Source organism: Balaenoptera ricei, chromosome 16 (genome assembly GCF_028023285.1).
Source record: "Balaenoptera ricei isolate mBalRic1 chromosome 16, mBalRic1.hap2, whole genome shotgun sequence".
In the NCBI taxonomy this organism is placed as follows: Eukaryota; Metazoa; Chordata; class Mammalia; order Artiodactyla; family Balaenopteridae; genus Balaenoptera; species Balaenoptera ricei.
In genome coordinates, this window is record NC_082654.1 from 49,582,676 (window position 1) to 49,610,627 (window position 27,952).

Here is a 27,952-nt window from a genome sequence, read left to right on the forward strand (position 1 = left end):
CATCATAAGGGACATCACAGGGAATTCTGCCTTCTTGGGGGTGGGGGCAGGCCGAGCAGGTAGTGGGCCATCCCCCAAGGCCAGCCATCTTTGCCTCTTCCGCCCTCAGGGCAGGTACAAGGGGAGGCTCACAGTGCCCCATCGTTGGAGGGCTGGAGGGGTGGAGGCTGTGGCCTGGAGTGGCCAGGGTCCAATGGGACTGTAGGTACAGCCAGGTAAATGGAGAGTGGCGGGCCCTGGATGCCCAGCCCTGGGCTCTTCCTGTTGCTGTTGCTGCCCCCTCCACTGCTGAGTGCAGGGAGCTTCCAGCATAGCATCCCGAACTGGAGAAATTTCCACCACCTTGACCTTGGCTGGAGAACCATTCACCGCTACCTCAGCCCAGACTGGAGAAGCTTCCACAGGGGCGCCAGTCATCACAGGAGCAAAGCAAACAAGTTGTATGACTGCGATGGTGTCTTCGACCTCTACGTCGTCTTGGATGCGTGAGTGGCCTTCCCATCTGGCCCCCGTGCTTCTCAAGGCACCACTGTCACCAAGGTTACTGATGGCAAGAAGTGGGCCGGGGGGATCCCAGGCTCTGAGAGAGGGGAGGCAAGGACAATCTTGGTCAGACCCAAGGAACAGACCTCTGTGGCCTCCTTGTTCCTGGACAGAAAGAAAGCCCCAGGCATTTATTTCCTGGGGCTCTTACTTCTGGAAAGGAAAAAGGTCACCATAAGGTTTCTAAATGGCTCTCAGTCTCTATATCAACTTGGCCTGGATCTGTGACCTGCATGCCCCTTAAACAGCTGGAGGTCACAGGAGGGGCAGGCAATTGCTAGGAGCTGCCTTCTCAGCAGTTGTGAGAAGGTCATAGTGCGTTTGGGTTTCTTTTCTTTTCTTTCTTTCTTTTTTTTTTTTTTTTTTTACCCAAATAACCTCTGTTTTTACTGGGCCCCAGAGAGATTGGTGTATCATCTGTTAGGCATTCTCATAGTGTCACTGCTTAGAAAGTCCTTTGCTTTGCTGGTTCTAACTGCTTTGCTGCTTTCTTTGACAACTTGGAGACCCACGTTACAATTTGTGTGCACTTTCAGAACAGTTTGGTCTGTCTGAGTGTGGCCCTGGGAAACCTGTGCTGTGCATTAACTACCTTCTGGCCCTCAAAGAAGGAAAGGGAGGGGTGAATCCTCAGGCTGGAGAGATTGCCTTGGTTCCATTTTCAACTCCTCTGTGGGGCTGAGGATAAAGTTTACTTATTTAGTAGTAACAGTGGCATGACTCTTAATATCATTGAAATATTTTATGGTTTCCAAAGTCCATCACTGCACATCTGTCATCCTCAAAACAATCCTGGGAAGTAAAGTGGGAAGGTATATGCATATGCAATCTCCTGGAAAGGGGAACAGGCTCCTAGAGGTTGGATGAGGTATGACAGAAGCTGGTGGGGGTGACAGGACTGAATCCTGCTGGATTCTGCAAGTGGGAGGAGGAGCTGAGGGTGTCCAGGAAAGGGACCTACACACCCATTTCCCAGCCCCAGGCCATCAGAGAAGAGTAGGCCTACAGCACAGCCATAGTGGGCCAGGCTAGGCTTGTCTGAAAGCACAGCAAATTCCTCAGTTCCAGAGAAATAACAGTTCTCTCTGGGAACTGTGCTCACTCAGTCTGGTTATAGAAAGCCTTGCTGTCTTCGAAACCATCTTGATGAGAATATTTGGAGGTTGAGGACAAATTCCCTCCTGATGTCCCCTGCTACTCTTGGAGAGAGGGGAATAATGACCACTGAGGAGGCAGCCCCAGCTTTGCAGTCAGGCAGACTCCACTCATCAGTCATGCGGCCTAGGGCAAGTCGCCTCACCTCTCTCTGCCTCAGTGTCCCCATCTGTACAATGGGGACTTCATACCCACCTCACCAGGTTGTGATGGGGATGAAAGGGAGTTTATATGGTTTGCCCAGCATGTGTCAGATGCAGTCGTGGAGGATGAGCATAAAATAAAATGCCAGGGAAGGCAGAGTCACACACCCTGGGAACTCCCCGGCACTGCAGGGGCCCCTGATCCAGCCCTGACTCCCTGGCTCACTCTCTCCACATGTGCCCTTTGTGGGGAGGTGGGGTGTGGGTCAGACACCTCTGCTGGTGGCACTCCCAAGGTTCTCTGGATCTTTCATCCATTAGCAAACAGTCTTATTCATTCTCTCATTCCCTTGTTCATCCACTCACTGAAATAATTACTGGAAAACTGCTATATTCCAGTCACTGTTTTGGGCAGTGGGGATAAGGCAGCAAACAAAACTTGAAAAAGTCCTCATCTCTTAGAGCTTTCATATTAGGAGACAAGAAATAAATAAATCAAAGAGGAAATATTGTGTTAGATGGGGATAAACACCAGGGGGAAAATCAGGACAGGAGGATGGGAAGTGCTGAGGTAGGGGCTGTCCTAGAGATGTGCTCAGGAAAGGCTATGCTGACAGACTGGGGCAGTGTGGGGGAGGCTTTGGTGATTTTTGAGCAGAGGAGGTGTGTGACTGGATCATGTTTAAAAGGGTCACAGTTGAAGGGCGCAAGAATAGAGCCTTCCAGGAGACCAGTGAGGGGCCTGGTGCAGGGATCCAGGGAGGAGATGATGGTGGTGTGGACCAGTAGGTATGGGTGGCAATGATGAGTGGACAGATTCTGGAGCTATTTTGAAATTAGAGGCCACAGGATTCCAGAGAGTGTGGATGGGGGGAAAGCCAGGTGTGTCCCTAGATTGGGGATAGGGGTAGGGGATGAAAGCAGTTTCATCACCATGTCTTCATGATTAGGTGAATAAGTATTATTATCCCTATTTTACAGATGAGGCAAGGAGGTAGCTCAAGGCCTGGGGATGACCCACCGAAGCCTCCGTATAGAATACACGGATCCAGAATTTGAACTCTGGAATCTTAGTCTTTGTTTTCAACAGTTTGATTATAGTGTACCTTGATGTGGATCTTTTTATTTTATTGCATTTGGAGTTAGTTGAGATTCTTGGAATTGTACGATCATGTCTTTCATCTAATTTTGGACATTTTTGGATGTTATTTCTTCAAATAATGTTTCTGCTTCTTTTTCTTATTTGCTTCAAGAATTCACACCATATGTTTGTTGGTCTGCTTAAGCGTGTCCTACAGGTCCCTTAGACTCTGACCACTTTTATTCATTCTTTTTTCTTTATGCTCCCAACACTAAACAGTGGCAATTGTCCTATCCTCCACTTTGCTGATTCCTTGCTCTGCCTAGTAAAATTTGTTATTGAACCACCCTAATGAATTTTTCAATTTATTATTACACTTTCTGCTCCAAAATTTCTGCTTGGTTTTTTAATAATTTATGTTCTTGGTGATATTTATTTTCCTCATATATCATTATCCTGATTTCCTCTATTTCTTTGTCTTCATTTTCCTACCTCTGAGCATATTTAAGATGCTTTTAAGTGTTTGTCTAGTAAGTCTGATGCCTTGGCTTCTTCAGGAATGGTTTCTGTAATTTTATTTAGTTCCTTTGAATGAACAATGATCCTGTTTCTTTGTATGTTTCACTTTTTTTGTTGAAAATTAGGATTTTTATTACTATAATGTGGTATCTCTAGAAAGCAGAATTCACCACAGCTTACTGGGTTGTATTTGCTTTTATCTGTTAATGTAGACTTGTGTAGTAGTCCGTTTATTCTGCAACTTTTCCAAACTACTTTTGCAAAGAATATTCCTTGTTGTGTGAGATCACTGGAGTTTCTGTTCCCCTAACTCTTATTCACTGAATGTATTGACAGAGATTTCCCAAATGCCAGGATCTGAAACAAACATAAAACCATTACAAAATTGTAAAAAGACATGGGGTGGCAGGGAGAGGCCACCTCTTCCATTCTTTGCAGAATGTTTCTTTGCTGGGACATTCCTTTAGCACTTAGCTAGACTACCACTGAGCCTAGGGATCAGCCTAAGGTGAAACTTAAGGTCTTCTCAAGACTTTCCTGAACTTTCTCCTGGCCTGAGCGTATGTGTCTGTTTTTAAATTCACCTATGCCCACAGCTGATTTTAAACATAATTGACTCCAGCCAGGTAAGGAGAGTTTTACACAATAATTTGTAAGTGAGGTCGACACTGCTCCCTCTAGATCAAGGACAACCTGGGACTGGACCAGTGATCACGACCAAAACTGCCACCATGCCAGAGAAGGTGTGGGAGAAATGTGATGAAATATGCAACAAAACTCCTACCATTTTGAAAATAGCTATTTCTTGATTGCACATTTGCTTTATTGTTGTAATCTTTTTTTGTTTTCTAGGGCTCCTACAAAGTTGGTGCTGACAGCTTATGGTTGTTTGTTCAATGTCTCCATGGGGGAACGAGGGCTTAGATTTTCAGATCTGCCGTTTTGGTGACATCATTCATGCTACAAGTTTTTGTTTGCAATTTTATTTTCACATTTGGGAGAAACTGAATGAACATAAATTTTAAACCAAACACTATTATTGTTCACAACAAAAATCTTGAGGCCCCTGACCCTTTCCTCCCCACTTTTGATCTCACTTCCCAGAGGCAAGCCACTTACAAATCTTCCAGATTTTTCTTCTGATAATATGACCGTGTTTCCAATGCTGTGCTTGTATCGACTGCTATTTCCTGCTTTTTGAGGTTTATACATTCTCTATTGAGCTCTTATTAGGGGAAGAGGAAAATTTAGCTTTCTGATAGCTCAGCTCCCCTGCATGATACTGCCGTAGCCACTTCCAATGTCCCAGCATAGTTATCTCACTAAGATGTTTTGGCCTCAAGCTTTAATATCAGAGATATCCTGAAATATTTGGTGACCCTCGTCTCTCCGTTCTTATTTAAGAGTGGGCACTAAATCATGATTGAAGCTCTGTGTGCCAGAAGCCCATGTAGTTGCTCTGTTCCAAACTGTCTCCTTCCTGGGGACCTGAGGGTCCCTGTAGTATTTTCCACTGCCATGAGCACTCGTGCTCTTCTGCGTTCTAGAATTGAGACCTTCATTCACAATAATCACACACTGAAACCTTTTCCAGAGGAGGTGGGTGGGTTGAAGACTTTTGTTTCCTATATATCTCCTTTAGAAGATCCTCTTCAGTGGGGGAGAACACAGAGGAGAGGAGTAATGAGAAGGAAAGTGGAATGTGGTATGAATAGTTAGGAAAGGAGTTGCCACGCACTTAAGTATAGGAGCTCCTAAGGAAAAGTGTGTATTGTGGTTGGGTTGACGGAGTCTTATGCTTTGCCACCCACAGTTGTCACAGCAGTGTCTCCCACATCTGCCAAGTTCAGGGGGTAAATCATGGGGTTTGCAGCTAGTTCTGTGTTCAGGTCCATGGAAATTTTGGCAAATTCCTTGACCTGTGAGAGCCTTAGTTTTCTCATCTGTAAAATGGGAATAATGATATCATAGAACTGTTTTGGAATTGGAAATCATGCATGTAATGTGTCTGGTATATACGTACTCCATGAATGATAACCATAGTATTAGAATTATATATCCTTAGTGTACTAGCCATCTCTTGACAGTTCTAGATACAGCCAAGAGGAGGCAGAAGGAATGGTAGAGAGGAGAAGGATGCTTTTGGGTATATGGGAATTACACATATAAATATGACATTCAGGATGTTTATGGGCATGGTGATCACTGGAGGTGAAAGGAAGGAGCTCCTGGTGGTTCCTCAGACTTACAATCCGTATCAAAGACATGAGCCAACATTCACTGGGGAAGAGCCCAGAACAGGGCACCAGCCTCAGTTTCATCCCTACCATCTGCAGAACCTTGAAAAAACACTTAGCCAGTGAGACCCACATTTGCCCTCCGTAACCTGCACTAGTGCACACCTGCAGAGGCATGGGATTGAGCCCTGGCCAGTAGGGCACGTGGAAGTTCTTCCCACCTAGACAGAGGCAGCATGAGGCTCCAACCCCCTTCAGCCTCCTCATTCTCCATTCAGGTTCTAAAGTCAGAGCCAATGGCAGTGAGAAACTGAAAGTAGGGATAGGAAGGTCCCACACCTTTCCCTGCTGGTGGGGTATGATGACACCAAGACAGCAGTGTCCCAGGCCTGGTTCTGTTCCTCCCCATGAATGTTCCCAGAAAAGGCCTTCAGTGTCCAGAGTGGCTCAGCTCTGCAAGCTGATAAGAAAGTAGTGAAGTAAAATAGTCTGAGTAGCACATCCCTCTCCTGCCGGAGGCCAGGGCTCTTGTTGTGGTGTCAAAACTGGGGTACCAGGAGACCAAACATATCAGAATTGCTTAGGCTTCTCCAACCACTGTATCCTCCCTTATTCCTTGTGTATCAGCCGTCCTGGTTTGCCACCCAAAGTCCCTCATCCCCAAGCACACGTCAGGTTGGTCACCCTCCCCACCACTCACACTGGTGAAAGTTACCACCAAGGTGACCCAATGAGCTTGCTGCGGGAGTGTGGCAGCCTTCAGCTACACGAGGTGGGGAAGAGTTGCCAAAGGGTCTGCTGGAAACGGGAGGCAGCAACTCTGCCCACCAGAAGGAGGTGCCTCATCCCTCTTAATTAAGTCTTCTTTGTTTTCAGGTCGGACAGCGTAAGCAGATCCTGGAATGACATTTGTGATTTAGTAGAAAAACTGTTGAAGAGGTTTACAAAGTAAGGCTGGTGTTTTCCTCTGACAGGCAGAGTACACAGCTCTTTACAATCGGTGGGCATGGGAGTCCTTTGGATCAGGAGCAGAGAGCCCAGGGCAGTGTTCTGAAGCAGAAAGAATTACCAATCACTGGTTTTATCAGGTGTCGAAATCCTTCTTGGCTCCTGCCTGGGAATCAGGTTACAATGTGGAGGGCACAGTCTGTCTTTGAGGACCTCATAGATGAGGAAACAGGCAAATCAGTAACACATAGCTAAACACTGGGCTAAAGGGTGCCAGGGACCAAAAGAAAAGAACAAAGGAGTTACTTGCAACTTTAAGGAAAAAGCAAGTATTCTTAGGGAAAAAAAAAACAAAAAACACAAGCATGACTTCCTAGAGACTGTGGAATTTTGAACTAAATCTTGAAGGATGAGGAAGGACAGGGTAACAGGAACCATCAAGGAGACTTCTTGTGCAGTTAGTGGTCTGTTTGGCTGGAAAGTGGGGTTACTTCAAGGGAGGGTTAGGAAATGAGGCTGAACAGGACAGCATGGGGCCAAGTCCATGGGGCTCATAATGCCAGGCCCTGGGGCTTATGATTTCCTGCTCTGAGCTATAGGGAGCTATAGATGATTCTAGGGCAGGGGTCTGACATGATCAAGGTTGTGCTCCAGGAGAAAAGTCTGATAATTATGGATTAAATGAGGTGGAACATGAACCAGGGGAAGTGGGGAACCCAGCAAGAACCTACTGCAGCAATTTCACAAAAGATGAGAGTCAAGAGACCAGAAGACAGTGGGGGAAAGAGGGAAGGATGTATATGAATGGCTGCTGAGAGGTAGAACAATTTCCCTGAGATAAGAGGCGGGCAGGGAAGACAGGAGAGGAGGGAAGTGTGGGAAGGTCTAGAGAATTTTCCATTAGAAGAGAGGCCAGTGGAGAGGCCCTTATGCAGGAGTTTATAAGTGTCTGCCTTCTTGTGCGTGCAGGGAGCGTGTGCATATGCCTCTGTGTGTGTGCCGGTGTGTGTGTGTGAGACAGGGACTTTGGGGGTGTTGGGAGTGTAGGGACAGAACATGATACTATCTCAGCACTCACTTCCAGCAAGATCACACATCTTATAGGCCTCCGAATCCTTCACAAAAGGAATGAAACTTCCAGGATTCGAGAAATGCACAACAAAGCAAAAGAGTTGGGGTGGAAGGAGGGAAATTGACATGCACACCTCCCTGGCTGCTCATTGATGTTCATTTTGACCACTGTGCATGGCTTCTTATGAGCCCATGCTTCCTTCCCAGCCCTAACCTGCGGATGTCCCTCATCACCTACTCCTCATATGGCAACGTTGTCCTAAAGCTCACCTCAGACAGGTAAGTGCCATTTTAAACCCCCAAGGCAGGCCTGGTGGGCAGGGTAACAGAGAGACACAGGGAGCTGACAGTTGCCACTGGGAGCAGGCTGGGCCGTCCCGGGCTCCCCTCAATGTCCACTCTGACCCCCAGCCCTGGCTCCATGGCTCCCACTGACCCCTGACTGCGCTGGCCCTGGCAGACCCCGTGCTGCTAGACCATCTCCGCCCCCTCTAAGCCCTGCCCTCCACCTGTTCTGTGTCCTCTCAGCGCTCTTCCCTTTTCTGAGAACTGGCTCACTGCAAGGACTCCTGGGATCTGGTGGAGCAGATGTGTGGGCCCTTTGTGAACACTGGCGTGTGTTGGGCACCTGCTCTGTGTGTCACTCTCTGCTCTGGGCCAGTGGGGGAAGAGGGGAGGCACAGTCAGAACCAGGAGGCAGGGATGGGCAGTGCTGAAGTGCTGGAGCTTCAGTGGAGGGGAGCTTGGTCCCTCGGTGGGTCTGAGACAAGGGAGCCCATGAGTGTGGGCTGGGGTGCAGGAGGGAAGCATGACACACCAGCATCCTAGGTGGGCCATTCGGTGGGCCCAGCGATGTGCCCAAAGCCCTGGAGGTGGGAAGATATGGAGCTCCTGAGTAGCCGGGAGGTTAAGATACCCGTGACGCAAATGATCGGAACCCAGGGAGTGTGTTGGTGCCAGTGCGTGGACACAGCACTCCCCATGCCTGGCTCCCAGGAGAAGCAGGGGCTGTGCTTCCTGTTCAGTGAGCTAGGGGAAGGCGTGGTTTGTGCATGTTTGAGTTTAGAAGAGAGAGACCAGAGTGGGTTTGAAGTGGGAGAAAGAAAGTCCATGGGAAGGGATACTGGCAGGTGGCAGAGAGAGGCGGGGGCGAGCGGGGGCCTCTGGGGAAGGAGGTGCCCGTCGGGGAGAGGAGGACCACTGCCTCCTCCAAGGCAGGGGGCTCAAGACCCAGACCGAGGGAGGTTTGGCGAGGCTCATGGAGGGCATCCCTGGTCCTCTCTGGAGAGTGTAGGAGAGGAAGTCTTCCATGACAGAGGGTTCAGGAGAGGGAGTGGGGCTCAAGGGAGAGGAGAAGATATGAAATCCTCTATGTGTGTATGTTGGGATGGGGGGATACATACCTAGGAGGACAGCTCAAAATCAACCATGGCCCTGATGCTTCCAGCTCGGGAGGAGCCCACAGAATCTTGCTGAGAGCAAGGCTCAGCCCGGGATTGGGCATTCCCAGAACTCCCTAGGAGTTTAGGAGGGTGTGGCAGAGGGCTGGGGTGGGTCCTGGTGTACGGGGTGCGTCCAGCAGTGGCCGATGGAATCTGATACGAGGGGTGACTCTGGTGGGTCTGCAGAGCGTGTCGGCCAGGAATGGGACCAGGGATGGTGCTTTCTGAGCCCTGCCACTAGGGGGAGCAGGCTGAGGATGGCGCGGTCCACGCAGGGCTTGCTCTGGGTGCTGGAGAAGCCAGACGGCACAGGGCTGGGAAGCCCCAGGGGTGATGGCAGGGGTGGGTGAGAACTGGGAAGAGGTGGAAGGGGCTCTTATGGTATGAGAGGGGTATTTTAAGAGCAGGAGGAATTGGTGAGGGTGCTGGGAGCCTGGTGTCCCTGTATGAGAAGAGCTGGGAGGGCAGCACTAGGGAGAGCCACTCAGGTGAGAACTTTGCCTGGTGACTTGAGTCCTGGACAGGAGGCTGGGGAGGGCTGAGCGTTTCAGGATATTGAGAGGTGCGAACGACAAAACAAATCTTCCCCAAAGCGCCAAGACCTGTATTTATGCTAGACTAGGCAAGGCCTGCTTTGGCCTGCCCTGGCCATTGGTCCCAGGTCTCCTCTCCTCCTGAACTGGGTTGAGTAGGTCTGGGGCTCTCATATCTCACCACACATGAGCATCGCTTCTGTCCACAATGAGAAATCAGCCTTCAGGGACCACATTCTCCTTAGAGTTGCTGTGACTGCTCAGCCCATCACCCTGGATTAGCCTGAACCTAAGCCCCACCCCTGGTGTGTCCCAGTCCCATCCCCTGCTATCTGCTTTAACAGAGGCTGACAGCCCATCCCCATGGCAGCCTGGGGTCACTGCTCTTCCTCCCACATGGACAGGCCTCAGGCCTCTTTTCCAGCTTGTGGTCTCTTTCTTCAGGAGCACATGAAGCCCAGGAGCCCTAGACTCTAACGGAGCATCCTGACTACTTCCTTTAGCACCGATCCAGAAGGGGAAGTGGCTTGGAGGGACCAAGTCCACCTCAGGAGTCTGTGGCAGGGGAGGAGGGGACAGGGCAGGGGTATCAACAGAGTGACTTTTCCAAACTCAGCCTTGCCTGTTGGAGGATGATGTGCCCTCACCAGGGACCACTTAGGTGCCAGCAGTACCGCCAGTCACATTGGGGGTGCTGGATTCACAGGTGCGCATCCATGGGTGCTCCCCCTTCACCAGGGAAGGTCAAGGCAGGGCCCTTGCTGAGTCCCCTGAGGTCTGCATGCTGAGACAGGGATGAGCACATTGAAAGCCAGGCCCCACCCATGGGACCAGCAAAGCAGCATCCTCCACGCCCACTGAATGGGGGACAGAGAAGGGTTAGGGTTAGTTCTGTCACTGTCAAAGACACAGGCAGAAGGGTCACAGGGTGGCTAGTGTCTTCTCTTGTCCAGGGAGGTCTGCACAGGGCAGAATGGCACCAGGACAGCTGGAGCTGTTTTATAGCAATCAACCCTCATTGCTCCTCAACCCTCTTTTCTGATTTGTTTTCAGAAATGAGCTAAAACGTGGTCTTAAAAGACTTCGGGATGTAGTGCCCTCAGGACCCAGAAACATGCAGGCAGGATTGAGAAAGGTACAGACTCTACGGCTAAGGGAATTTACTCTGCTTTGTCGAGTTCTTAAAGAATTATTGGGTCATCTCACTGCCCTCCCCCAACATTCCTTCATTTTGTTGCAGGCAAATGAGCAGATTTCGAGAGTTTTCTACAATAGTAAGTTGCCTGCTGACCTCACTGTGCTCAGGTGGGACAGAGCCAGGCGCGGGCCTCAGCGAGGGCTGGTGCAGACCCCCTCGGCCAATTCCTAGCACTGACCCTCGGAGCGAGTCCCTTGCCCTCTCTGTGCTGCAGGTTCCTCCTCTGCGCAGTGAGGATGAAAACCACCCCCAGGGATGCTTCCGAGAACCACATGGCATCATGCATTACGTTCCTGGTTCTTACTAGATATCAAGTGCTTGACCTATGGTTGGGCTGCATGAAAAAGAAAAGAGAACTTCCAGGGATGGCGAGCAGACGGGGTTCAGTTTAGGGAACAGAGACCTTGGTGTCCCCCTGGCTGCCCACACTTTGTCCACCACAGTTCTGGCTCTGCCTCCTTTCCCTTGAGCCTCTTCCCTCTGGTTGACTCTCATCCTGTGACTGTGCCTCCGACTGTGGAAATGGCTGTACTTGGCCCAGACCACCTGCATCTAGACTGTAGGGTTGCAGCCCTTGTCAGGAAAGATGCATGGGCTGCTGGGGAAAGGCGGGGAGCTGGGCGGGGGCTGCTGCCCAAGCACCTTGACAGTCATTCTGGTTGCTCCTCCCTGTGCTCACCTGAGAGGCTTGTCCTCGTCCAGTGAAGTAGCTGCAGTTGCCTTTCAGGGCAAAGGCTGTGCCACCTGCCCATAGTGAGGGTCCACTAGGAAGAGCTCTGATCTGGTCTCAGGCTCTTCCTCTGTCAAGTGGGTCCTGGGCTGAGGCCCCTTCTCCCTCCAGGAGCTCTGGGTGGTGGGTGCTCTGGTCAAGGTGGCCTCTCCCCAGGAGGGGGAGGTGTGGGAGCAGTGCTGTGGGCCTGGCAGCCTGAGGCAGGTCACTCCAGGTGCCTTGCTGACCAGGCCACTCCCTCCTTCTTCTGCAGACAGGAAAGCTGCCAGCCTAGTTTATGCTCTGACCGCTGGACCACTGCTGCCATCGACATTACGGGATGCTAAGAATGAAGTGAGTCTAGTCCATCATTAACAGCTCTGTGCCTCATGTATTTGTGTATTTTATACTCAAAATTTTTCTTCTGTTAGGCCAGCAGGCTTCGGAATATGAAGACCAAGGTTTACTGCCTGGGTGTAAAAGACTATCAGAGAGACCAGGTAATTCAGAACAGGTAACCAGGTGCCACTCTTGAGCCCAGTTGGAGAATGCTTTCAAAGGCAGTTGTCCCAGGGTCCCCCAGAGGATGGCCCTCTACCCGTCCCAAGTGTTTGGACAACAGGTAGCCACAGCAGATGAATAGCCAGTGTTGTGTAAAGCTACACACCATCGATGTGGGTGGAGGAACTTTCCACTTGCCAAGGGTGGGCTGCTGGCAGATGCCAGGGTGTGGCCATTGGAGTCCAACATGGCAAGAGGCAAGAGCCTGTCTTCTTGGATAGGATCTGCTGTGTCCTCAACCCCTGGCTGTGTGCCAACCATCTCCTCTTCCTTGTAGCTGATTCAAATTGTAGAAGGAAAGACCCACATGTATGATGTGCCCAAATCCAGTGATAAGGAAGGCTTTATTATATCGGTGAGTGTGGGCTAAATGTGAGAAGGGGGATGGGTGGCTTCTCACCATGGTCATGCCTGCCTCTCTCTCTGACCCTGCCACCCATCTGTCTGTTCCAGCTCGTGGGAAATTCCTGTAAGGAAGTTATGGGTGGGGACACATTCTATGCCTGTGTAAGAGGTACGTGCTGGAATCACTGTTCTAGACTGAATGGCATTTGTGCATGTGTGGAGTGAATGTGCCTGAGTGTGTCTGTTTGAGGGTGGTGTGTTTGGTGTGTGAAGTGTGCATGCATGGGGTGTTTTTACAGAAATATGTTGGGTATGTTATCGTGCGTTAAGTATATAAGTAAGTGTGTGTTTGTATGAGGCATGTCTGCCACAGATTGTGGTGTGGATATTGTGTGTAATTACATTTTCTTCCAGTTTTATTGAGATATACTTGACATACAGCTCTGTGTAAATTGAAGGTATACCACAAAATGACTTGACATACATATGTTAGGAAATAACTACCCCAGTAAGTTTAGTGTAATTGCCTTTTTAAAACTCAAAACCAAAAGCTTTATTTAGACATAAGAAAAATAAAGGACAGAGTGCCTCATCCTGTTAAGAAAAAAAAGAAATAAGAAAAGATATTTTTAAACCCTGAACGGAACACTAGCAAATGAAGTCCAACAATATATGAAAAGGACAATACCTCAACACTAATTAAGGATCACCTCAGATATGCAAGTCTGATCAGTATTTAAAATATCAGTGTAGGGACTTCCCTGGTGGGCCAGTGGGTAAGACTCTGCACTCCCAACACAGGGGGCCCGGGTTCAATTCCTGGTCGGGGAACTAGATCCCACATGCATGCCACAATGAAGATCCCACGTGCCGCAACTAAGACCTGGTGCAGCCAAAATAAATAAATAAATAAATAAATCTTTAAAATAAATAAATAAATAAATAAATAAATAAATAAATAAATAAAATATCAGTGTAATTTACCACATTAGCAAAATGGAGAAGGAAAACATGATTATTTCAATGGATGAAAAAAAGAATGGGACAAAGTTCAAGTCCAGCATCATAAGAGGAACACAGCCTGACAAAGGCATCCACACAAATATAGCCAACGCTACACCCAGTGATTCAATGGAGTCAGCCTCTCCCTGAGGTCTGGAACTTGACAAGGATGCCCTCTCTTCCCCGGAAGGGTCCCTGCATCAGTGTGGGGAGGATCCTGTGCAGTTGCTTTTCTGGTAAAAGCCCTCTCTCTCAGTGAGCTCTGTGCGTGCCGGCTCGTACGTCCACATCACTGGGATTTGTGGAGCTGAGGTGGGTGGATAAGCACACGCTCCCACTGGTAACAGCACACAGCTGGATGCAGCTGGACGCAGACCCAGGAAGCTGGGCCTGGCCGCGGTGCTCTGAACTGCAAAGTTACAGTGCAATAGGCCATGGGGTCACACAGAGTAGTGTTTATATCCAAGCTCTGCTGCCCACGGGCACGAAACCAGCGCAAAATGCTGAGTATCTGCGAGCTCCACTTTTGTCGCCAAGAAGTAGAAACAGCAACACCCACTATCAGATCTGCAGTGAGACGTAGATGCAGTGGAGCTCACAGTGACTGGCACAGGACCTAGGAGCTGGCGGCCCTCACCAACAGGAGCTGGCACTAACACTTCCATCACTGACCCCTGGTGCTGCCCCCACCCCCGGGCTGAGCCCAAGGTGGGGAGGGAAGTGGTTAAGGAACATCCAGGATGAAAGCGTCTCCAGCTGAGCCCGCTGTGGGTGGCAGCTGTGTGACTCCTCCTGAATCCCACACTGTGACCTGCAGTGCGAAGTGGGGACATGGGTCACTGCTTCTCTGGTGTCACGTCTGAGCCATGCAGCACCCTGACAGCTTCAATTCTCTGATTATGTCCCTGGGACATACACAGGCCTGTCAAACCATAGAGGAAGATGCCTATTGTCATTCATGCCCTGTGGTGGCCCAGCTGAGGTGACAGGTGCCCACTGCACACCCTCTGCAGGCGTGGCCCAGCAGTGCTGCTCTGACCTTTACAGCTGCTGTCATCTTGTCAAAAGCTGCCAGACAGCATGACTGTCACTTGGAGGGGAAGCTCAAGGCAGGAACCTGGACCCCAAATAAAGTAGAAGAAGCTGTTCATCAGGCTGTCCTTCTGAATAAGTCAGTGGGCTGGGTGTGAGGAAGCCGGGAGTGGGGAGGCCCTCTTCAGTCTCTCGGCCTCCCTCCAGGACTAGGCAGAGGCCTCTGCTGGCCTCCCTGCCTCCAGGCCTGTGCTCCAGCCCATCCTCTTCACAGGGCCTGAGGGGCAGAGAAGGCCACTTCCCTACCCCAGCCTGACCATGGAGGCTGAGGCCCCCGAGCCAGACAACCAGACCCTCCAAGGTCCAGCCTCTGCTCTAAGCCCACCTGCTGCAGAGGCTGGGGCCTGGGGGGACTGGGCTCCCTGCAAAACCTTCCTCAGCTTCACAGGGTCCAGCCCACCCAGCCTTTGAGACTTCACTCTCAGAGCGCCTCAACCCCGAAGTCTTTCCTGGTCAGCTTGCCCCATGGCTTCCCACAGCCTTGGCTCTGTTCCTGTCATTAGTCACTTGTCACCCAGTAGGAACCATGACTTCTGCCTCACTGTGTCCATGGCTTTATTTTTAAATTTTTATCATTCACCTCATATTTTTCTTCCTACCTTTTATTATGGAAATTTTCAAAACAACAGCAAAGTGGAAACAATTGTACAATGGACACCCCTCTCTCCATTACCTGGATTTACAATTTATATCTGACAACATTTCTCTTATCATTTATCACAGGGCTACCTCACCTCGAAACCCTTCACTGTGCATATCTTTACCTGGTAACAATTTTTGTTGAGTTCTCTTTTTGAAATGCAGCAAACAAGTGCATCATTTGCCGAGTTCTGACAAATGCACACACCTGTGTAATCCCCAACCCTGTGAAGGCTCAGACACTACATTTGCCCCCAGAAAGTCCCCTCAGCTCCCTTCCCAGGCAATCCCTGCCCCACCCCCGGGAGGCAGCTACTCCCTGATTTCTTCCTCCATAGGCTAGTTTGCTGCTTTAGAACCTCTCCTCAGGGACTCACAGGGGGTGAGCGCGGGGCCTGGCCTGGGGCACTCGGCACCGTGGTTTGGGGATTCATCCCTCCTGTGTGTTGCTGGGTTGGCCCAGGGCTTGGACCCCAGAGGCAGGCTGGAGGCGGCATCTGGTCACTCCTTTTCCTGTATGTGACTGGGCCAGAGTGAGTGTCTGCAAGAAGCCCAGCAGGTGGGTCCCAGCAGTGGTGGCCATAGGAGGACACAGTGCAGAGCAGGGCTTCCCTCTGAGGCCCGGCATCCAGCTCTGCGTCTCGGCCAGAGACCCTCTGGGGGGGTGGGGGGGGGCAGGTTGTGTGGGGCAGGAGGACCTGCGGGATGAAGGCAGGACACACTGCGCAGACGGGGACACTCCTGCAACCAGCCTGGGTCCAGGCTGTCCCCCCACCGTGATAAGGTCCCCCTTGTCCCATCCTACTCTCTCCAGAGATAACAACCACAAAGAGTTCAGCTTTTATATGTAAAGACCTACCTAAGTGTACTTTACAAGGATATTTTTACATTAATGGGATCGTACAGTACATAGTACTTTCCAGCCATCTACATAGTATTCCATTGCATGGATGGAACAATTTATTTCATTAGTCTCCCTTGATCAATATACAGATTGTTCCTAGTAAGTTGATACTACAACTCACATTGTAGGGACTGTCTGGATGCTTACTCCTCTTGGGTCAGAATATCCCTGGGATCAAGACCAGAAGTAGAATTGCTGCCTTAAAGGGACACCCTGGTCACAGTTGGTCAGTGTCCAGTTTCTCTCAAAGTGACTGTCCCAAGCAGCATGTCGTGCTCCCAGACCCGCCTGCCCCAGGGCAGGTCACGTCCACCTGTGCGCCTGTGTCAGTCTCATGCAGGTCAGATGCCCTCTTCATGCTCATCTCCATTCGGGTTTCTCAGGGAGATGCCTGCCTTCCCAGTAACTCTCTCTAGAGGCCCCGGATGACCTGGTGTATAATTTTCTTCCAGAGAGAAAGCTCTCTGTTCCAGAAAGGATCAGTATCCCACGGGCTGTTGGTCCTTCTGCCTCTGATGGGCAGCGGCACTGTACATGGGAAATACAGCCCTGCAAGCTGATTTTAGTCCTTCGTGCAACTTCATTTTCATCCTCTGGTTGTAACTGTTGGAGGAATTGGTTATGGGGTGTTGGGAAACAGAAGAGGCTGCTACCTGGACAAAGAAAATTCCTTTATTTTGAAGTCTCTTCTGCTCAAAAATCTGAAACCATCACCCTGTCTTCCACTTTGGAGACTTGCCGGAGTTCAGAAGACCCCCTTTGGGAGCGGCAGTGCCTGGGGCACAGGGGGCTCTGCTGCAAAGGTGAAGCAGCACCCGAGTGGGGCTGAGGGCGGCAGGAGACACAAGGAGGAAGGAGGGTGTCCAGGCGGAGGGCAGCGTGCGCTGCTCCTGAGGACGCGGCACGGGCTGTGCGCTGGGCTGTCAGATGGCCCTGCCCTCGGCTGTCGCCCTCCTTCCCGTCACCTACATGGAAGAGGAGGGTGCGTCCAATCTTCACCATAAGGCTGGGACTGCCCATGTCCCTAATCGGGGCTTTCTGGTTCCGACTCACAGCCCAGTGAGCTGAAAAACCACATATCAGGGTATCAGGACGTGTCCCAGGAGAGCAGGGTGATAGATGTTTGGAATTAAGACAGGAGTGGAGGAGGTGTAAGTGGGTGCTGGATTGGGTTCTCGAGATCAGATCCTGGCCCTGAACCTGCCAGGGGTTGCGGGGTACCTCCTGCCCTATCTTAGCTCCAATTTCCCTCTCCGTAAAACTGGAATAGTAGATCATGCCTAGCTCATGTGTTTGGGAGATTTAATGGAGGAAGTGTAAAGATTGATTGGCGCACAGTAGATGCTTGCTTGTTAGGAATGTCATTTTGGATGAACACGGGGTACATGCCTTGGCCTGGCACAGATTTGCCCATTTCTGGTTCCTCTTGGCTTTTTGCTTGTGGCAGGAAGGCTATACTGGCTCTTTTTGCCTCATCTAGAGCCTGACCTCTCCATATTCAGGCAGCTGAGGTTTCCCTTCTCTGCCTGTATCTACTTACAATATGGTTTATTAGTTTAGAGTTACGCTTCTTTGCAAAAAATAATCCTAAAGTGTAAATTGCAATAATCCTAAAGTGTAAATTGTAAATCCTAAAATGTAAATTGCAAAAATAATCCTAAAGTGAGACTAAGGGGCAGCAGCCCTGCTCAGGGTGGACCAAGTTGTGCTGGCAAAGGTGTGTACGCAGGATACAGTCCCAACTGCTTTTTCCAGGACAAATACAGATTCCCGTGTCACAGTGGGCAGGGCCTTTATGAAGTGTGAGCAGTGAGGGTGCAGCCTGGCAGATTTGGGTTCAGAAGCAGCATTGTGCTGTTGGCCACTGGGCATGGCATGGGGTGTGTCACTTAGGGAAATCAAGGCTGCCCTGAGTGGGCCACACGTCTGATTTCTTAGCACAAGGTAATCAGCTCACCTTCCTTGCTCTTTTTCCAAACCTCAGTGCTCTCCCCACTCTCCCAGGTACTTAGGCTCTTCCAAGGGTAGGGTCACTGCCATCAGGTGCCCTTGGAGGCCAGGCAAATACCACGAGTAAGAGGAGTGGGCCAAGCCAAGCCAAGGACGATTGGCTGCAGTGAGAGGGGTCCTGGAGGGAAGTTGGTTGCTGGGCCATTATGGAGCTTTCCGATCCGAGAAGGGCAGTGGCCTCTAGCCCAGTCAATGGTCGCCCTGCAGAAATACAAATCCACTGATGCCAGATGTTCCCACTTTTCCAAAGAAGCTAGTAATCTGGATTATTATCCAGATTACTAGCAGACTATTACTTTTTTTGAAAAGTTTAAAAATTATTTTTTATATTGAGGTGTAGTGATTTACAGTATTAGTTTCAGGTGTATAACATATGGATTCAAAAATGTTATGGCTCATACTCCATTTAAATTTATTATAAAATATTGGCTATATTCCCTGTGAAGTACAATATATCTTGTAGATCATTCATTTTACACATAGTAGTTTGTACTTCTTAATCCCCTACCCCTATCTGGTCACTCTCCCCTTCCCTTTCCCCATTGGTAACCACTAGTTTGTTCTCTTTATCTGTGAGTCTGTTTCTGTTTTGTTATATTCATTTTTGTTTTATTTTTTTTAGATTCCACATATAAGTGATAACATACAATATTTATCTTTCCCTGTCTGACTTATTTCACTAAGCATAGTACCTTCCAACTCCATCCATGTTGTTACAAATGGCAAAATTTCATTCTTTTATGGTTGAGTAATATTCCATACTGTGTAATATTCCACACATATATACATATATATCACATCTTCTTTATCCATTCATCTGTCAATGGACATTTAGGTTGCTTCCATGTCTTAGCTATTGTAAATAGTGCTGCTATGAACATTGGGTTGCATGTATCTTTTTTTTTTTTAATATCTATTTATTTATTTGGCTGCATCAGGTCTTAGTTGCAGCACACGGGCTTCTCTCTAGTTGTGGCACGTGGGCTCTAGAGTGCACAGGCTCAGTAGTTGTGGCACACAGGCTCTCGAGTTGTGGCGTGCAGGCTCTAGAGTGCGTGGGCTTAGTTGCCCCATGGCATGTGGGATCTTAGTTCCCCAACCAAGGATCAAACCTGCGTCCCCTGCATTGGAAGGCGGATTCTTAACCACTGGACCACCAGGGAAGTCCTGCATGTATCTTTTTGAATTAGAGTTTTCTCTGGATATATGCCCAGGAGTGGGATTGCTGGATCATATGATAACTCTATTTTTAGTTTTTTAAGGAACCTCCATAGTGGTTATACCAACTTACATTCCCACCAACAGTGTGCAAGGGTTCCCTTTTCTCCACATCCTGGCCAACATTTGTTATTTGTGGTCTTTTTGATTATAGCCATTCTGACAGGTGAGAAGTGATATCTCATTGGGGTTTTGATTTGTATTTTTCTGATGATCAGTAATGTTGACCACCTTTTCATGTACCTGTTGTCCATCAGTATGTCTTCTTGGGATAAAAAATGTTTATATAGGTCTTCTGCCCATTCTGTAATCAGGTTCTACATTTTTTTGATATTGAGGTGTATTCCCTGTTTATATATTTTAGATAATAACCCCTTATCTGTCATATCACTTACAAATATTTTCTCCCATTCATTAAGTTGTCTTTTCATTTTGTTGATGACTTCTTTTGCTGTGCAAAAGCTTTTAAGTTTAATAAGGTCCCATTTGTTTATTTTTGGTTTTGTTTCCCTTTCTTTAGGAGACAAATCAAAAACATAGGGTTACAATTTATGACAAAGAGTGTTCTGCCTCCTTTCCTTTCTAGGAGTATTATGGCTTCCAGACATATATTTAGTTCTTTAATCCAAAATGAGTGTATTTTTGTACATGGTGTGAGAAAATGTTCTAATTCCATCTTTTACATGTACCTGTCCAGTTTTGCCTGCACCACTTATTGAAGAGATTGTCTTTTCCCCATTGTATATTCTTGCCTTTTGTGTCATAGTTCAATTGACCATATGTACATGGGTTTACTTTGGGGCTCTCTATATCTATGTGTCTGTTTCTGTGTAGTACCATATTGTTTTGGTTACTGTAGCTTTGGAGTATAGTCTGAAAATAAGAAGCATAATACCTCCAGCTCTGTACTCTCCCAAGAAATTTTTGGCTATTTTGTGTCGAGAAAGTATGCAGACTTTTAAACATGGGGTCTAATTGTTTGAAGACACTTGAAAAGTTAACAAAATATGTCATCCAGCCAGCTTCAGCCCACAGGCTGAGAATCTACTTTCTGCAAGCAGAGAAATTGCAAACTTTGCCTTGACCTGATGGGACCTGCAGGAAGACCTGAAGCAGGAGGAATCAGACTGCCAGGTCCAAGGCTGTGCTGGCATTTCTGAGGAATATTCCTCGAGTTAATTGACTTTGGGCAAATCAAGCATCTGGGATTGGAATTAGCCAGCCTGGGCCAGGAGGCAGAGGTGGAGGCTAATGACCATGGACTTGCAACAGGATGACTTGCATGTTATCCTGGACAGCTCCCCAGGGGGAAGGCCCAATAACTGCCCTCTCTGGATCCCCTAGTATTTGCTTCAGGGCCCAGAAATCCCCAGCAGCCTGGAGAGAGGCTATGGCCCAAAACTGTATCTTAGCAAATCAATGTCTCCCACCCTGATGGAAGGAAGTGCTTGGTGAATCCCTGGGGGGTTATGTGAGGTACATGAAGGGGCAGGAAGAGGGAGGAGAAGAGCACTCATTGCAGACTTCAGAACTACAGCTAAGACAGGATTTCACCTTCCATAGAGGATTCTCCTGTGCAGGGTCCTCACCTCCTTCTTGCCTCACCCAGGTCCTGGCCTTGCTCCTGGGGTCTCCAGCCTGCCATAGGCAGAGAGAAACACAGGGAGGAGGAGCAGACTACCAAGTGTCAGAAAGCCCCACAGCTACCCAGGCTTGTGTGCTCAGCTCAGACAAGAGTCAGGACTGTCTTCAGCTTGTGTTATCCTGGTTCCTCTGTCATTTATGTAAGGGAGGGCCTGGTGGAGAGCACTGCCTGTGCCTCTTAGGGAAGACCTTGGACCATCTAGGTCGGAAACCCATGGCTGGGTTCGCCTCTGTGGAGGGGACGACATTAGGTGCCTTTAATGAGCTTGATGGGTCAGAGGCAGTGGTGAGAAGCCCCCTGATTGCTCAAAGCCCAGCCCTGCTGCCTCAGAGTGGACCATCAGTGACAACAGGTGAGCCCAGGGGGAAAACAGATGTTGGTTCTGACACAACTGCTTCCTCAGAGGAGTCCCGTGGGAATTCAGTTATGGGGTAGCCTGCAATAATTGTGAGATCAGAGGGAAGTCAGCACTCAGCCACTCCTAACACAGACCTTTGGATGTTGCCTTTACAGAATCCTACCAACTTGGGTTTTATGCATATGGCCTAAGTCCAGACAGAATGAAAGACTATACTTGCAGATATAAGTTGGACAAAACCGAAGTCTTCAGTAAGTACCCACCTTGGTGCCTCCAAGTAACACACTTCCCACATTGCTCTACATTCCTTACAGCCAACCAAGACTTCAAAGCCCTTGCTGACCATTCACTGTGGACACTGTGAGGATAGAGGCAGCATGGACAATGGAAGGAGGGACCTGGCTGGGAAGCCTGGCCACCGCTCCCTTCATCTCAGGCCAGGAAGTGATCAATCCCCAGCACATCAAAAGCGTCTTGGGTCAGGGCGTACACCTTTCAAGGCTGGGTTGGGGGTGCTGGGTCTGTCCTCACTGCTACACTCCCCCCACACTCTCCTCAGCCCTCACTTCCCTTGAGAGATAAGGACTTGAATCTCACGAGTCTGCTTGTGGGAAGTGGAGGTGGCCCCAGGGCCCTGAGTCTGGGCCAGGTGCACTGAGCTCTCCCAGGACCGTGTGGTCACCTGGGATTGAGAGAGGATGCCAACTGCCAGGCCTGGGCCCTGGAATCCTGGCTCTGGCCCACATTACATGTGTGATCTTGACCTAATGAGTGTTCTGTTCTCAGCCTCTATTATCTGTACTGTGAAATGGGGCCAGTATGGTAGGTGCAGTAAGCCCTATCACATATGTAAAGCTACTGTTTGGAAATACTCAGGCACCAGGTGTCCCTCCAGGAAGGGTGAGAGGCCTGAGGAAGCACACAGTTGGGGCAGCAGATGTGCCCTCAGCACTGAGGTGGGCCTGATCTCCCACACAGAGCGCCTGGGGACAGTGGGACTTTCTCTTCTTCCTCAACTCTCCCAGTTAGCCTCCTGATACATTGATTTAATATGATTATATTATTTTCAATGACTTCTCATTCCAGGGCCATCTGGTAAACCCAGAGCGAGCCCTCACCCCGTCACACTTCTGGGCCATCTCTCCTTCTTCCACAGGTGCATAGAATGCGCAGGGCTCTGCCATTGCCACACTCTCACACCACATAGTGTGTAGATGGCCTCAGGGAGTTAGATATCTCTTGGTTTATACTTCAGAAGTGATTAGGACTGAGTAACACATTTATATGGAGAGCTAATGTTTATTACATCTGCTGGTGTGCTAAGTGTCTTACATGCACTACCCCAGTTAATTCTCAAAAGACCTAGTGTTATTGCTTTGTATGCAGCTGATGCAGCAAGAGCTAGAAAGCAGACACAGGTGACCTGATTGCATAATCTAGGACTTTGACCTTGCTGATGACAGTCCTTGAAAAAGATTGGGGACAGCCTATCCTCCAAGAAGTGTATTCAGATACCTCCTCTGGGTTCAGTGGCTATACTGTTTTCTCACCCTTGGTGTCACCTGTGTTTCTCTCTGAGGTGGACCAGCACTAGGGTTTCACATGTCCTGCACTCCTCTGCTGACCGCCATGCTGTACGTGGTCGGAGGCTGACCAGAAGTGGAGGATCAGGACTGTTTATTGCCATGAGCCCCGATGCACTGATGAGGATTGATGTGGTTGTCTCTAATTGTATTTTCCTCTGATTAAAACATCTGGGAAAAACATTTTTGTATATATAGAAAAGCATAACAAGGAATAATGTTTAAACCAATATTTCTGTATGCTTTATATTATCTATTTTAGTGTATAATGATTTCATGTATTAAGAAATCTTTAAAATACAGCAATGGAAATATTTGGTTTAATCAGTTAATATTGGTTTCAAAGCTCCTCTGTAGTCAACCATGCTTTTCTTGGCCCTCAGTATGCGAGGTGCCTGCCTTCACCTCACTCTCCCTGCTCTGTGAATACTATGGAGATTACACCACATTTCCTTGTGATTTTTTCACACTAATCCCAATCACCCTACCCCTCAGACACAAATCATTCCCCCGAAATAAAGCCGGTGATTACTTTCAGTATCAGCACCAATGAGGGGAACACAGTTCAGAAGCTCTTAGCTAATCTGACAACTCAGTTATGGCCGAAAGCTGGTCACATGGAAGGGGACCATCTGTGGGGAACAGGCCTAGCCTGTGGCCACTGTCGTGGTGTGAGAAGATTTAGGGCTCAGGAGAGAGAAGGTTCCACAGCTACTAGTTACAGACTGTCTGAGCCTCCGGAGTGCCACCTCCCAGCTCCCACAAAATTACAGAACAAGCATGAACACAGAAGCCCTGTTCTCCTCAGGCTTCCCTGTGTCCATAAATGGCACCACCACCCACCCAGGTGCTCTGCTCACTCACCTGCACGTTGTCCTTGACTCCTCTTTGCTCTCATCCCACATCCAGTCCACCTGCAGGCCCTGCTACCTCTGTGTCCAAACTTACCCGAACCTGGCCAGCCACGCCACAGGTTCACTGAACTTAGAATAAAGCCCAAACCCCTTCCCAGGGCCCACGAGGCCCCGCCCCCTCTCCTCACTCACCTCTTTCCCACAACAAGCTCAGCTAGTTATGCCTCAGGCCTCGGAACAGGTGTCCACAGCCCGGACCCTCTTCCGCAGACCTTTCCCTCCCTTTCCCCTCATCTGGTTTCAGCTCCAGGAACACCACCTCAGAAAGACCTTATCTTTAATGAGAATTTTCAATAACATACAAAAGTAGCAAAAATCATATAATGCCCTTGAAGCAGCCTTCCCCTGCTTTCAGTAATTACCAATCCTGGCCAATCTGGTTTTGCTGATACTCTCACCATTGATTATTGTGAATCAAATCCCAGACATCCCATCATGTCCTGTATAAATATTTCACTTTCTCTTAAAGAGAAATTGAGTCTCTAAAGGACAGGACAGGTCACCTGCTTCTAAGCAGCTGTCCCTTCCCCTCCTTTCTCTATCCTGTCCCTTGCTTATTGATGTCACTGCACTTTTCACTCTGGCGCTTATTTTGTTCATTGTTTGTTACTTTATTGTCTGTCTCCTTCTCCAGTCCTGCAAATGTCAGGTCCTTGAGAGCAGGGCCTCTGCCTGCCTTGTTCCCACTAAACGCCAGAGCCCTGACAGTGCCTGGTGCGCAGTAGGTGTCAGAAGAAGGCAGAGAAGAGAAGCTGCTTCTGCCAAAGTGGTAGCTTTCCTTGCCAAGGGCAGGCAGAAGGGGAGGGGCGGATGGGTGGACAAGTCTACTGACATTCTTCTCATGTGCTTGTCTTTCAGCTAAACCACCTAACTCAGTGACTGAAGAAAAAATAATTTGCCCAGGACATATTTTTCTTAAGGCTGGACAGTAAGTGTTTAGGTTCGGGGGCCATTTGGGCAGGTGTCGCTACCATGAGGAGTCCAGAATGTGGACTGCCCCCTTTCCTGGGGCAGCACATGTCTGTCTCTGGGAGGACTCAGGGCATCCTCCGCACCTGCCCTGGTTGACAATCCACTGAGGTGCTCAGGGATCCGCAGTGGCCCAGGCTCTGCTGAGGAGGGCAGGATGTGGGAGATGGTGTGCCCCAGGGCTGGTACCTTTGCTCCAAGCAGCTTTTCCGAGTGAAGCCAACATACCGTGTACATACAGAGGAGTCGGGATGGTGCCATCCCTGGTCACTTTGCTCCTGGTCTTGAGGGCATCTGACCCCATGCAGGGCTCCTCACTGCCTGGTCAGCCCTCATTGCAGAGGTCAATCTCATGGTGCCTGGGGATGGGCTCCCCTTACCCTTGCTGCCTGCATTTGAGGAGCCCCAAATGCCTAAAGTGCAAAGCCATTACCGTGAGGAGAGCTAGGGCTACAGATTGAGCCAAGTGCAGGAACTGTGTCTATCCTGTCTCTTGGGTCACCATCTGCCCTTTGCTTTAGGGTGGTCGTTGTTGATTACTCTCTGGACCTGGGCAATACCTGGAGTGAGAGAAGCTTGAAAATCACCAGCAAGGACTGTGTGAGTGAATGTTGGGCTGCAGCATCCCTCCAGGCTAGCCAGAGACCCTGCTTGTGAGGGAGAGACAATCAGGGATGTAAGAGAGGGGAATAACATCACAGGGGAAAGGCCAGCAAGTACAAGTAGCCTTTGCAGATACGCGACTCGGGTAGCATTTCACAGCCAGCTCAGTGCCCTTAGTCCTTTACTGCGGAGCTGTCCCCCTACTCTGGTTTGTGAAATTCACTGGAATGCTTCTGCAAGACTTGGGGTAAAGCCAGCTGCCCAGGTCCTGCAGAAACTCTGCCCTCTCTGTGAACCAAGTATCATTGAAGGTATGTGGAAGGGACCAATTCGAGCTCTAAGCAGAGTTCAGAAACAGTGCTGAGGCTCTGCCCACCCTGGACACACCTTGCCACCTCCCCTGGCCCCGGCCTTGTGGTGGGGAGCTCAAGGCTCCACCCTGGATTCCAGCCGGGGTGAGCGGGAGAGGCTGGGGCACTGTGTACTAGGGGGACAGGGTCCAGGGCCTCTGGGACACCTGGGCCCGCCAAATCGGCGTCCCCGGCACAGGGGTCTGGAGAGTGGGAGCAGCCGTGGTCATGCATAGTCAGGGTGTGTTTGCACTGTGCTAGTGTAGCACTGGGCAGAGCTCTGAACCCTCTCATGACCATCACAGCCCTGGCCTCCCACGCCTGTTTGGGGAACACCGGCTGTCACTCTGCAGATGTCATCAACCTCCCTGCGGCCGCACCTCCTTTCTCGTGCTCCTCAGTTGCCCCTCTCCGCTAACTGGCTCTGACCTCTGCAGGGGGACTCTCCCCTCTGTTGCTGGAAAGCTGGCAGGGCAGGTGGGAAGGGCGGGGCTCAGCTCAGGGAGAGGAAGCTGGGAACAAAGTGCTGTTCCCAGGAGCCCTCTTTTCCCAGCTCCACAGCATCCGGGCCCCTTAGCCTGGGGCAGCCCGCCATGGGGGACAGAGCGTGTTAGCCTGGAGTGAGGTTTCCCTGGGAGCAGGGACGCGTGTGCCTAATGCCACCGCCCTTGTGTCCAGTCCCAGCTGGTGAGGGTTCCCGCAGCGTGACGGTCCCCTGTGTGTCTGTCTCCGCTGGTCCCTGCACATCCACCTCCGGACCCGAGATTAACCTCCACGTTTCCCAGCAGGAGTCCCGCCACCGGACGGCCCCCGTCCACAGGCACATTGAGAAGAGAACTCAGGAGCCGCCCGTGGCTCCGGGCCCAGCACAGGGTCACTCTCAGCCCCACTCGGCCTCTCCTTTCGGCCTCCCTGTTTCCGGGGCACAGGCTCTCTCTTCCCCCTTCCCCCCCTGCTTCTCTCAAGCAGAGGCTTGATGTAGGGAAGGGCTGGGCAGCGCGGGTCCACAGATGCAGCACACGTGCCCTCGGTTATGCACAACAACAAGAGAACAGAGCCCGTTCCTTAATCCCCCACGTGGACCTGGCCTGTGCGTGGGCTTTCTATAGCCTCTCTCTAATGCTCTCAAGTGCTCGCTCACTTCCTCACTCCAGATGTGCAGACACAGGCTCCAAGGTTGCAGAGCGGGGAAGTAGGGGAGGGAGGCAACGGGGAGGTGAGCAGGGTGTCCTGCCTCTGCTCTTGCACCCACACCTCTCTGGGGCCCCAGAGCCCCACCCTCACCCATCCGTGTGTCGTAGCTTTTTGTGCTCCTCACAAAACCCCTGTACTCTCAGCCAAGACAGGCAGTGAGGGCTGGGTTGTCACTGCATGGAGGACTGGGCTTCCTTGACAGGGCTCTAGGGAGAGTCTCGGAACAGGGCCAGCGGTGGGGTCTGTGGCCCAGGGCTCCACAGTGGCTCTCTGGGTACCAGCCATGATCTCCTCACCCCACTGTGGTCCCTCTGGATGAGGCAACCTGAGGAGAAGGGGAATTGTGAGGTCTGGTGTGGGAAGTGGATATTGGGTTCATGGGAAGAGATCACCCAGGCCAACCCCAGGACTTTGGCATGTGTGCCTGTGCAGCATGAGACTGTGGAGCCCCCAGCTGTCCCAACTACAACCACAGTGACCACAGTGCCTACCACTGTCAGGACCAGTAGGACGACAACAAGGACGACGACGACCCCAACGCCTACAACTGTCAGGACCAGTAGGACGACGACAAGGACGACGACGACCCCAACGCCTACAACTGTCAGGACCAGTAGGACGACGACAAGGACGACGACGACCCCAACGCCTACAACTGTCAGGACCAGTAGGACGACGACAAGGACGACGACGACCCCAACGCCTACAACTGTCAGGACCAGTAGGACGACGACAAGGACGACGACGACCCCAATGCCTACAACTGTCAGGACCAGTAGGACGACGACAAGGACGATGACGACCCCAACGCCTACAACTGTCAGGACCAGTAGGACGACGACAAGGACGACGACAACAACGATGACAACGAAGAGCACAGTGCCTACCACTGTCACCATGACAACTACCGTGACAACTGTTGTCACAACCACAGTGACTACAGTTGTCACAGAGGAGGAGACCACAGTGCCCATGGTTGTCACCCA

At 50.2% G+C, this 27,952-nt stretch overlaps 1 protein-coding gene across 1 annotated transcript; it reads left to right on the forward strand.

Moving 5' to 3' along the window:
* Positions 1-10,916: 10,916 nt before the first annotated feature.
* Positions 10,917-27,727, forward strand: LOC132350917 (anthrax toxin receptor-like). Its single transcript, XM_059900515.1, has 7 exons — positions 10,917-10,946; positions 11,854-11,933; positions 12,011-12,079; positions 12,594-12,654; positions 21,509-21,604; positions 24,709-24,778; positions 27,399-27,727. Exons 3-7 carry the CDS (start codon positions 12,029-12,031, stop codon positions 27,442-27,444), a joined length of 324 nt encoding a protein of 107 aa, XP_059756498.1. The 5' UTR covers positions 10,917-10,946; positions 11,854-11,933; positions 12,011-12,028; the 3' UTR covers positions 27,445-27,727.
* Positions 27,728-27,952: the final 225 nt, after the last annotated feature.